Source organism: Carcharodon carcharias, chromosome 26 (assembly GCF_017639515.1).
Source record: "Carcharodon carcharias isolate sCarCar2 chromosome 26, sCarCar2.pri, whole genome shotgun sequence".
Lineage (NCBI taxonomy): Eukaryota > Metazoa > Chordata > Chondrichthyes > Lamniformes > Lamnidae > Carcharodon > Carcharodon carcharias.
The window spans coordinates 27,978,704-27,990,888 of record NC_054492.1 but is presented as its reverse complement, the minus strand read 5'-3'; the positions used below and the strand labels follow the sequence as shown (position 1 = coordinate 27,990,888).

General features: G+C 38.4%; 1 protein-coding gene across 9 annotated transcripts in view; it reads right to left on the bottom strand.

Moving 5' to 3' along the window:
- The window catches only part of map2k5 (mitogen-activated protein kinase kinase 5), a 275,892-nt gene that overhangs the window by 33,880 nt on the left and 229,827 nt on the right, over positions 1–12,185 (bottom strand). For 7 of the 9 annotated variants that reach the window (XM_041174736.1, XM_041174728.1, XM_041174729.1 and 4 more), the window contains 4 exons: positions 11,347–11,373; positions 10,994–11,026; positions 4,932–4,993; positions 705–750 (listed from right to left, as the gene is read on the bottom strand). The exons of the other annotated variants lie outside the window; for them this stretch is intronic. In XM_041174736.1, coding sequence (XP_041030670.1) covers positions 705–750; positions 4,932–4,993; positions 10,994–11,026; positions 11,347–11,373 — 168 coding nt within the window. The remainder of the gene's footprint in view (positions 1–704; positions 751–4,931; positions 4,994–10,993; positions 11,027–11,346; positions 11,374–12,185) is intronic. 9 annotated transcript variants of the gene reach the window in all.

The window sequence follows — 12,185 nt, the reverse complement described above, 5'->3', positions numbered from 1 at the left end:
GAGTAGTGTTGTGTAGGTAAATATGACAGCCAATTGCACAAAATGAATTGAATGACCAGTTGGTGGTATAATAAAAACAAAATATTGCAGATGCTGGAAATTTCAAATAAAAGCAAAATGTGCCAGAAATACTCAGCAGGTCTGGCAGTATCTGTGGAGAGGGAAACAGAGTTAACATTTTAGGTTGAATATGACACTTCTAAATGAATCATCATATTCAGCTTGAAATGGTAACTCTATTTCTCTCTCCGTAGATCCTGCCAGACTTGCTGAGTTGTGGTGTTGGTTGTAGTTTTTATTGTATGCTTTATTCACAGTTTACAACTTGTCCTTTACCCCTATAGGTCCTGGATTTGAATCAAGCTAAGGCAGATGGGGTGAAACCCTTTGCTTTTTGGTTCCTGTAAAAAGGTACCAAATTAATTGGGTTCAGCAGGCTCCACTTAGGTGCAAGTTAACAGTGCACCTTTCAGACTTCTTACCAAAAGAAAGCACAAAAATGAATAGATCTTTCAAATAAAATATATGTAAATACAAAAAATGGGGTTAAACTCTTTGCTGATCTATCTCATAAGGTTTAAAATTACAAGGATTGTGATATGTTGTCAGGGTAGCATCAAGTTCTTTTCGGTCTTGCTAAAATCTGAGAAAGGTGCTTGAAAATCAAATAATTTCAAAGTTTGCAAACAAAGTGGATGACTTACCATGAGCTCTTCAGGTGCAGGCCTTTCTGTCGGCAACTTTCTCATGCTGTAGTAAGCAAACAGTAATTGTTTCACAAACTTTATGAATTCTGAAATATGATCAATTTTACAAACAATTAAGAGATTATTGGTCAACATAGATTTTGGATGTATGTCATTTTTAAATAAGTGATCTTGTATTTTCAGGAATTTGGCTCTATAACACCTGACATTTGATGCAGCAAAATGACATCCACACCATATGCGCACAATTCTACTGCGAGTCATGCCTGACGCCGTTTTGGTAAAGGCCAAACAAAAGGGGTCCTTTGACCATGTCAAAAGCAAACATTAGGCCATTAGCATATGCGATAAGGGACCTAACACCCGCTTCTGCCCTCCCCCGACCCCTGTAACTTGGATTTGATTGGAGGCAGCCAGCACCTCAGTGCTGATTGCCTCTGGCAAGACCAAAGCTAAGCAGCAGGGAGTTAAAAAAACAACGCTGAGATCTCCAACCTCATTCCCAATTCCACCCTCTGGGACCCCCCAAACCCATCTATGAGCCTCACGCTTGCCGCCCCCCCCCATACTGCAGACTCCCAGGATCATCATCATCTTCCCCAATTGCAGAAAGCCCTATCAGCACATTCCATTCCTTCTCCAGACCACTGTGAGCTTCTTCCCCGACAACCTTCTGTCGCCCAATTTTTCCTCCTAAAGACCCCTGCAATCTTCTTTCTCAGCCCCAACAGCCCTCCAGTAACACTTCCCCTCCAATTCAGTGATCTTATCCAATCGCTTATTTTAACCGTGGCACATAAATCTGTGCAGTCTCCTACCGCTGCCCCATCTACATGACAATGAACTTTGAGGCCCAAAATTCCAGTTTCCTTGGACCTCCTCATTTTGGAGTTAGCACTCTGCGGATGAGGTGTCCAAAAATGGAATTGAATTTCTAGACCTAATATTTTTGTTACACTATCGTTTTTATTTAATAATTTTCTGGAGTGAACAAGGAAAGCATTTCTCACATTAGTCAACATAGTGTATGAATAATGAGTACCATAGAAAAGACCACACCCAGACTTGCCTAATCAAAAAGTTAGGAAAAGTTAGAAAAAGCATTTTAAATTATTTTAAATAGCAATGGCACTAGTGCCTGGTGGAAGGGCACTACCTTACAGAAAGGCCCAACTTAGATCCCTTGCTTCTGCTAAATTAGCTGATCTGAGCTGAATTAGCAGTAGGGAATGTTACAATCAGCTTCTGTGGCCCAAGGCTTGGAAGCTAGGGAAAAGAAAATCTACTCAGAAACCACTACTGATTGATATTCACTAACTCTGGAAAAGGAAGTTTGCTGTGTGTGTGTGTATGTAGGTAGGTAGACTTGGCTGCAATACTGTTCTTCTGTGAAGGGCATATCAATAGGTTCACACATAAAGAATGGGTGATGCACTGAAAAGCTGTTGGCACTACAGGAGTTATTCCAGTGAAAATTATGAAGGAGGAGAAATTTTGAAATTAAAATTAGGAGTTTAAGGATGGGGGCAATTAGTACAATGAAGCATTGGATTTGCTTAGAATTTAAACATTGTTTTCACATTGTAGTGATTAAAATATTATCTCAATCATAAAAATAAATAAGTTAGAGATGAATCTATGGTTATGCAAGCTGTGCATAGTCTGTTAAATGTAGGCTGAAGTGCCTGTCCTCATTCTATACTTTATGGCCCAGATTTTCGTGTCAGTAGTGAAGCTCTGGCAAAAAAGGGAGCAGGGGAAGCCAGCGCTGGGGGGTGGGGGAGAGAGCTGGGGGAGGAGAGGAAAGGAATGCCAGGAGAGAGCTGAGGTTGTGGGATTGGTGGGGGAAAAAAAAAATCAGGAAAAACATTTTTATTTGCAATTATCAATATAATTAAATGTATTTGGGGGGGGTTTACTATTTATGCCCATGTAAGTTGTGAGCAAACAGACAAAGTTTTCTAATTTATGATCCCTGTCACTTTAGGAATAGAAACGGCAGGACCATCATTGTGGGCTTCTGCGCGGCCCATTCAAGCACATTGCAACTTCTGGATTTCAGCATATGTGAGCTTGTCGCATATTGTGGTACTGTTGCAACCCTTAACAGCAGTGAACTTCTGCGTCTTCCCCATCAATGTGTCATTCCTGCTAAGTGGACAGACTCCTTCCTCATTGACAGTGTTGCTCTTGAGCTAGCCACCAGGAGGTTCCAATAGCAATCTTCCACCTTGTAAGCTTAGTCCCCCAACTCCATTTTGCCATGAGAGCAATCACAGGTACAGTCCTATTTCTCACCCTATGTAGCACCCTAGTGCACCAACATTCAAGAAAAAAATAAATTCACACAATGAGATCTTTCTCCATATTGAATTTGGTGAACAAATTTCTGCAGAGCAGTACTGATGACAGCCAGGAATCAGTCTGCAGTTACTGACTACATTAGAGTCCTGGTTAGAAGGTTGTAGTGGTAAGCAGTGTCCATTTTCTTCCCTCAATGTCACTCTCTTTTAAATGGTATATGGTTCTGCAGATACCAGCTGCACTCTGGAAATGCACTAAATACCAATATTTCACTTGCAGGCTGGGACCAGCAAGCACTGGCGGGCTAATTAACCATGGGGAGACAGGACCAATCCAATCTAATCCTCACCTGACGTTTACACACATACACATTATACACTGGAGGTAACTGTATGGTGATTAGCAGTGAGAATCCAAGCAAAATTTTCCCCCTTTTCAGCCTGGGAACAATGGAACCAACTGTAATGCCCTTACTGTTGCTGCGGCAGAGATCACACACAACTATCAAACTTGAGACCTCGGATTTGTATGACTCAGTAGCACACTCAATAGAATATTTACTCTCAGTTTTGGAGAGGAAACTTAAAAAAAGTTAAATGATGTTCTATAAAAATTCAATTCAAATAACAGCGCAGGATAGGAACAAAGTAGACAGATGCGAACCTTGCCTATGTTTAGAATGCACTTGTAAGTAAATCACAATTTCAATACTGTGCTGCATAATTTCTGGACAGAATGGAAAAATGCTACATCAATCCTAGGAGAATTAAGGAAAATGCAATTCCATCTTTAGAATTCTCAAATTCCCACAAGTTGTACTCCAAAACTCTTCTAAAATTGATTATGTAAAATATTCATATTCTTTCCTAATCATTGCAGAGACAAATCTTCTTAAAAAAATAAATTTAAAATAATTTGCATATTTTAAAAAAGCATTCCTTAAATTATATCTTTGTTGGGAAACAGACACATAAAAGATGACAGCTGTGATATCACTATTACTACCATCTGCTTTAATTACATTTATTTCATGTACTTGCACTTTACGAGGGGGCTGGGGCATGTAAAAGAACAAACTATCTGGGTTGGTTTTTCAATACTGTATTTGTTTATTTTTTTAATCTGAGATGAGAAACAGATAATGTCTTCAGTCACTCATCAGAAAATAGCTGTGAATGATTAAAAAAAATAAATTACAAACTAAACCCTTCAGCAAAATTGTACACTCTTTATAAAAAATTCAATAAAAAGTTTATTTCTTTTTGCATCAAAACATCTTTTAATGTTTTTATAATACACGGGTTGTTTTCTATGAAGTGGCACTGTCATTTGAGGCAATGTATTCCCATAACATCTTATGCTAATAAAGGATGACATTCAAAAAATTAACAGACTCGAGTACTAAACAAGAAGCATAGTTATAAACCATTAACTATCGCAGAGGACAATTTGCTGTCTCCATAAACAAACATATGCACCTCTGGAATAATGCACCCATTAGCAAGCAATTCAAGCTGTCTAAAGACTTGTTTGGTAACGGTCCTAATCTATGATTCCAAAGTAGCTGCTTCTCCAGGGAAAACAAAGCTATTACCCACTATCATTTAGGTTTCAGCTTGACATCTGTGAACATTTCACACCAGTTACCCCTCCTTCCCCTTTTTAAAACTTTTATGTGACATCTGATAATTTCAAAAGCTGCTCCACGTTACGGTGTTGTATGACCTGCCATTTAAGTAACATTCACAAAAATTAAGCAACAGTATTCTTTTCGTTCTTTGCTATCCATCTGTTCATGGCCCATAGTCCCTCCCTGTCTATGGAAAGACGGAGCTGAGCCATAAGGTCTCCTGGAGTCTGAGAGCTAATGGAATGTATCATTTACACTGAGGAGATGGCATGTTTGCAAACTGAGCTTACCACTGAGTGATGAAATGTACAAATGGCTCAGAAAACTCCCCAACCGGAAGGACTGGTGGATCCTGGGATGTAGTAAGACAAAGAGTAAGAGAGAGGTAGGTAGGGAGGCAGACAGAGAGGAAATAGAGAGACAGGAGAACAGGGAAAGAGAAAGAGAGTGAGGAAAGGAGAAAGAGATCAAACAAAAAAAAATCATGATTATTTTAAGTACATTCAATTTTTCTCACAAATTGAGTAACTCTGTGCAGTTTCTTTGACTTCAAACTTGAACATTTTAGAGAAGGATATTGATCAGATTTTTAACCTAAATGTCTTTAGCTGGAATTTGTTTATCTATACTGTTAATATAAGATAATCAATTCTCATTACCAGACTTCAATGTAAATACTGTACTGCTGTGCACATGATTTAATTATTTTGCTATCTAAACCTACAAGCATTTTCTTTAATCATGTGCAAGTGGAACTGACTTCACAAGAAATTAAAACAATTGATGGACAGTCATGATATTAGGAATCACAAGAATTTGCCCTAAAAAGGTTATTTTAAAACTTATATTTACATAACTTCAAACTTGAACAGTTTACTAGAGCCAGTAAAAATCTTTAATTTACAAAAGTTATTCAGAAAAATATTGAGCATATTCCAAAAATAATCGACTTGCTGACACACAATTGGTTTACTAACTGCATAAGTCCCAGTAAAACTATAAAAAGATGTACCATTATAATTATAAGCAAACAGTTATTGCAGCAGTCAATTTAAAGGCAGCAAACTGATTGCACCACCCAGTGCATAACAAAAAACCTCAGATGCAATTCCTTTGCAATTTCAACAAAAAAGGCTCAAATCCTGCAGAATTATACAGAAATTTCTTAAAATTAAGATCCGCGGGAGTTTAATGGCTGCCTCATCAAATTTGCAATTGCTGAAGAACAGCAGAATATAAAAGGCAGCTGGAAGTGAGTGCATTTTCATCTGTTCTCATTTTTCCATTAAAAATACCTTTTGGCTGCATTCTCCGTGACATCCCTGTTAAAACTACCCCGCAAAGTATGATACATGCACCTATTTAAATTAACAAAGAGATGACTTATTTTAATCTCACAGTGCTTTGGACTGCTTCAGCCATTTGGATGAGCAATATATCATTACATACAACCTTTCAATGCTTCAGGCAAAACTCAATGTGTGTAGCATTTGGTAGGAGCCAAACAATTTCTCTACTATATAACTGTGTCAAATGCATGCGTGTATTCATTATGGCAAAAAAAGAGAAAGGTGTGTGTGTATGTGGTGGGGGTGGGGAGGGGGGGCTGGGGGTGGTGGTGTTGAAGAATCTTTGATGTGATGACAAAAAGACATGAAAAGCACCTCTGCAATTTGTGTGCTTCATTATCAATGGTAGCAAATAGATACAATCAGAGCTTCAAATGTGATTAGTAAATATACATGTAATTGCCGTAGCCAATTACAACTTCAAATTATCAGAAAAATGAGATCAGTAATTACAAGGGAGAAAATTAAGTAGATCTCTCATCTGAGCTTTGTCTCCCATTTATACAACAGGAGGCTGCTGAAAGAATACAATCAAATCAGAAAAGTAAATTAAGGGGGACAGAGGTAGGAAAAGTCAGTGAATAAAAGCCCATTTGACAATGAACATCACATCTTTTAGATCTAACACTGGGGTTTATGATTGGCAGCAAGGACAGGCAGGACACCTCCAACAACAGGACTGAGGTCGCAATGCTGACAGGCTTCCACTTCTATGGATGTATTTATAGTACCAATATATTTATTGATTTTCTTTTTTGGTGAGTTATTTAAATTTTTCCTCCATTACTGAAGGTAAGCAGCCATGGTCACTGGCAGTCAGATAAATACAGTCACCAGCACAAGTTAAGGGAGTCTATCACAAAATTTGTCTACTTTTTGACTCCTGAGTATATAGATTTTTAACAGGTGCACTTCTGGCCAGAAAGATTTCTTTTAGAAGAATGAGTCAGGACCTTTATTATTGTATGCACAATTATCTGAGAGATGAAATATGGTGCCAAACCATGCTTTAGCTATTTGTTATTGGAGCAAACATCGGTTATAATTTTGAAGTTTCACATCTCAAACAAAAATCCATTAGAACCAAGGCAGAAGTGGGAAAACAGATCAAGAGCATGCCAAGACAGAAAATATACTCCCACTGGCATTTAAGAAGAGTTCAGTGGCAGATCACAGTTTAATTTAACTCAGCAAAATAACTAATACATTACATGCTTCCACAATATATGCTTAGAGTTAACAAAGAGGCTGGCATTGAGTCAAAGGGTTGGTAACTCAACCAAGTGTTTCCGACAATAACAAATTTTATCTACTTTATATTGGCTTTGTTTAAATTCAGATCCAGGGACAATGTTATCTATAATCCAGTTCCAAATGTTTATAATACCAACTCTGGCTCCCTTATCCCAGTCTATAAGTCCACTATTGGCAAAGGGGAATTACTCAATAATGTAAACATGAGGAACAGCCTCGTGAACACAGATTCTCTTAAATCCCAATTAAATCAAGGGCAATATAAGAGCAGTTAGCATAAGTGAAGCTTGAGGAATTAATGAATGTCGGTGGACCCCACTGTAGTAATCATTTGTTATTTCATTTATATATATATAGTTTGTTTAAAAAAGAAACACCTTTATAAAACAGACACGCTGCAGATTAGTGCAGGCAAGCAGACTGGTCAGACAAGTGGCAGATGGAATTTAATACAGAGAAGTGTGAGGTGATGCATTTTGGTCAAATGGATAGGGAGAAACAATACAGACTTAATGGCACAGTTCTAGGAAGTGTGCAGGAACAGGAGGACTTGGGGGTTCATACACATGGATCTTTGAAGGTGGATGGACATATTGAAAAAGCGGTTAGCAAAACGTATGGGATCATGAGCTTCATAAATAGAGGTACCTGTACTGAAGACAAAAGCAGGCAAGTTATGCTGAACATTTATAAAGCTCTGGTTAGATCACAACTAGCGTATTGCACGCAGTTCTGGTCACCACACTTTAGGAAAAATATAGGATCCTTGAGTAGGTGCAGAGGGTACTTACCAGTATAGTTTCAGGGATGGGGGGGATTTTAGCTTCAAGGTTAGGTCAGAGAAGCTGAGGTCATTCTCCTTGGAGCATAGGAGATTGAGGGAAGATTTGATAGAGATGTACAACATCTTGGGCATGTTTGGATAAGTTAGACAAGGAAAGAATGTTCCTATTAACTGATAGTACAAGGACTAGCGCACACGGATTTAAAATTTTGGGCAAGATGTGAAGATGGGATGTGAGGAAGAACTTTTTAACGCAGCGAATGATAATGACCTGAAACTCACTGCCCAAGAGTGGTGGAAGCAGAGATGATCAAGGACTTTAAAAGGAAGTTGGGTGGGCACTTGAAGGAAATAAACTTTCAGGGCTACGGAGATAGAATGAGGGGAATGGGACTGAATGGATTGCTCAACAGAGAGCTGGTATAGACCAGATGGGCTGAATGGCCTCTTTCTGGGTCATAAATGAGTTTATGACTAATTCTGCAGGCAAAAGGGGAATGATGAGGATAATAGCTTAAGAGTTATTATCTTATTATGAATAGCATCGACACGGTAGTAATAGAAGAATGAATTCACATTTATTTCACACCTTATCATCTCTTGCAGAATGTCTCATATTGCTTCACATTCAATGAATTGCTTGGAAGTAATCCACTGTTGTTTTGTGGGAACATATGGCAGCCATTTTGTGCACAATGCATGACAAATAGCAATGAGATGAATGGCCAATGTGCTTTTGCAAGTTAAGGGAAGGATGTTGGCCAGGACACTGGGTGAGCTCCTGCTCCTATCCCCCTCCTAGTCATAAGAACAGGAAGAACAGCCCTTGGATATCTCATCTGAAGGACAACACTTCTGATAATGCAGTGTTCTCTCAGTAGAGTGTCAACACAGCTTTATCTCCTCAAGTCCTAGAGTAGGACTTGAACCCAGGACCTTCTAACTCAGAAGTGACAATGCAGCCAGCTGAACCATTCTGACGTTTATTCATTATTAGTACAATTTCAAGATAGAAGAGAAATGACTGTAACAACAAAATATGTGCACAAACACTTAATGCATTTATCTGAAATTTATTTCTCTGCTACTTATTTTAAGTGGGCTAATGCAGCTGGCAAAATAGCAAGGAAGAAGGGATTTGCAAACATGTTAACTGTGCCCCAAACTTGCCATGATGTAATTTCAAAGTCCCTATTTAAGTAGATTCCATAAGTGCTGCTATTTTACTGTATTTTAGATTTTTTAAAAAAGGTGCAATCTTATTTTCTCTATTTTGATAATGGCACGCCAAGGCTCTCCTCAATTAGTAACACTTATTTACCAGCATTGCTGGGGATTTGAAAAAAATATAATTGAAATGACATCCTTTATTGAGAGGTAATTCGGAATGGAGAGACCAGGGCCAATAGACCAAGCATTTAAAAATAGCAGGTTAAAGAATAATTAGGTTATTTGATAGGAAAAATAGTTTATCTTCAAGCGTGGCTAAGCACATGTGAGCCCTGTGCCAAAAAGCCACACTTGAATGAGGCCACAGATATGAATTGTCACACAATTAATAGCCTCAATGTATTTTCCAATTTCTAAACTAAATGGCACACAGAGGATGCAAACATTGTCCGTTCTTTCCCAAAGCACAATATTCACATTGTAGGAAGCTTTAATTTGCAGCGGCTTAAGCAAGTACTTGGTCAGCTTAAATTTAGGTGGCCCCCTGAATTCCACATATTCAGCTAGATTACAGAGAAGGGCAATGAAAAAAATACTTTGAGTGATGCCTTTGCCATGTGAGTAATGAACAGTTCATGGAGGTCAACCCATTACAACTGAAACAGTTTAATTATTAATTACCTGCAATCTATGAGCTAAAGGACAAGTTCAGTATGTTTAGTGTGTGGTAACACCAACTGGACTCTCTCTTGGCATTTGGTTATTAGCACATGTCAGCAAAGTGCTCAGGCATAAAGAAAAAGGCACAGAGGCAGCAAACACACTTAATGTGCATGTTGAGAGAGACCGCCAGAAAAAGGGTGGGGGGGAGGGGTTGGTTAAAAATCTCCCTGATGATCTGTTATAGCCTGTGTGCAAATTTTGTTATTTTACAGAGTAATCAATATTCTTTCGCCTCGGGGTGAGCACAGTTGCAGTTTGTGAAAAATCTGGATAAAAATAATCAAACAATCAAGATTCTAGGGCCTCAGTGGTCATAAACAGGCAAAGGAGGAGGGAGATGAGGCCAGGCAGGAAAAAATTATCTTACCAAGTTTGTAAGCTCAACCTTACAGGGCAAAAGACCCCACAGAAATTCATTAATATACGTTATTTCTTAACACAAAATGTCAGATTGAGAACAGTGGAGCTCCGTCACCGTTTAGGGGCTATCTCTGGTCTCTTGTCAATTATAAGCTGAGGGAGCACAGCAGTACTCCTTCATAGTGCTGAAATAACCAAGGCAAGGCAGCATGAAACAGTTACAATACCTGCCACACCAAAGGGACCTGATTCAGAGGGAAAAAAACCCCCTGAAATTAGTCAACGTTCCTCTATTTTTTTCTTAGTCTCAAGCTTTTTTATTGCTTTCATAAAATACCATGGCAAATAATCAAGCATGACCACTGACATCCTCTAGATTGAGTTTTAAAGCCATTAAATGAGCTGGGCCTCTTGGGAAGGCTCCTACTCAGGTTAGTCTAAAGGTAATTATTCAGCAATTCAAACCATGGCTGTACCTAGTTCCTGTACAGTGCCTGAATGGTGTTCATGGATAAGGTCAGGTTTGTGCTCGATATAGGTCTGATGTGGCTAGGCTTGATGGCTAAGGGGTTGCACTGGGTGGCAAGCTTAGGAGGTTGTTTTGAGCAAAGAGCTTCATTAAGAAAAAAATAATCTGTATATTATATAAATAAAACTTTCCAGGCCATTAAGAATGACTTTAGAAGAGAAAGCACATAAGACGGTGCCTCACCTCATCAACGATGCACTGCAATAACTGTAGTGGCTGCAATGGCAAGAGGGGGGTGGGGATGGAATAGAGAGAAGTATTAGCTTATATACAGTCTTTTACAGTAGACTGAGAAAATCATTAATGCAGTAAGATGTTGCAAGATTAATCAACAGCACGAAAGTCTTATAAAAACATTGACACCCTAGATGTTCTATTATTTCTAATGATACCTAATCTACTACAGGCACTTTAGTGCTTGTTGTAACAAAAATGCAATTTGCTAAGTTTAAAGTAAAGCACTCAAGCATGCAAAAAGGCAGCCAGCAGGAAAAAAAAGTGAATTTTTTTCCCTCTGCAAACTCATAAAACCTTACCATTAAAGATCCCTGGTTTTTCTGAATCTGAAAGGCAATATGTAATTAGCATGTCATAATCAAAATGACTCACTTGGACACATTACGATCACTGAGAGAAAATTATTGCATAGCTGGTGGCAATTTGTGGGCATGTGTTAACACCATTTACATAATGAAAATACACAAATGTTAATAGCTATTCTTCTCATTTATAGGCGAAAGTCAGCAGAATGTTAATTTTGCAGAACACTTTTTAGTACCCTCCAGGTTATACAAGTGAGGAGGAAAGAAAGCATAATACAGTTACAGTGCTGTTTACACATCCGATATAAATAACAATTGCTGGCTCTGGTACAAATCCAAGATTAAATGCTACATTCGTTCCCCGTGCATTCAAATCCTCTGCCTTTCAAATTAAAAGAAGATTCAAAACACAAAATCAACTAGTTATTTGATGCTGAACACAAGCACAATTTACAAATGATCTGACCAATCTTCTTTCTCCCCACTTGAAGCGAGAATTTTCAAAGCAGCGATTTTTTAAAATTAGAATCTTCATTCATACATCCTTCCCCATTGAATTAGCTGAAATCCAAACTATGCCAGTTCCCACTGAATATAAGGGAAATTACATTTTTTTGGCTGAATTTTTCTGCTTACCAAGGCAAGGAATATATGCACTGAGAAATGGATATTTTCCAATTTCAGTGTTATCATCAGGCACTTCCTGGTCAAGTATGACAAGGCTGGCAGCAAGGTAAAGCTGGCTTTACACTACCCCATAGTTAATCTTAAATCTAACTTCAGTAAATCACCCTGCATTTCACCAATTTGATATTTTTGCTTTTGGGGTTACA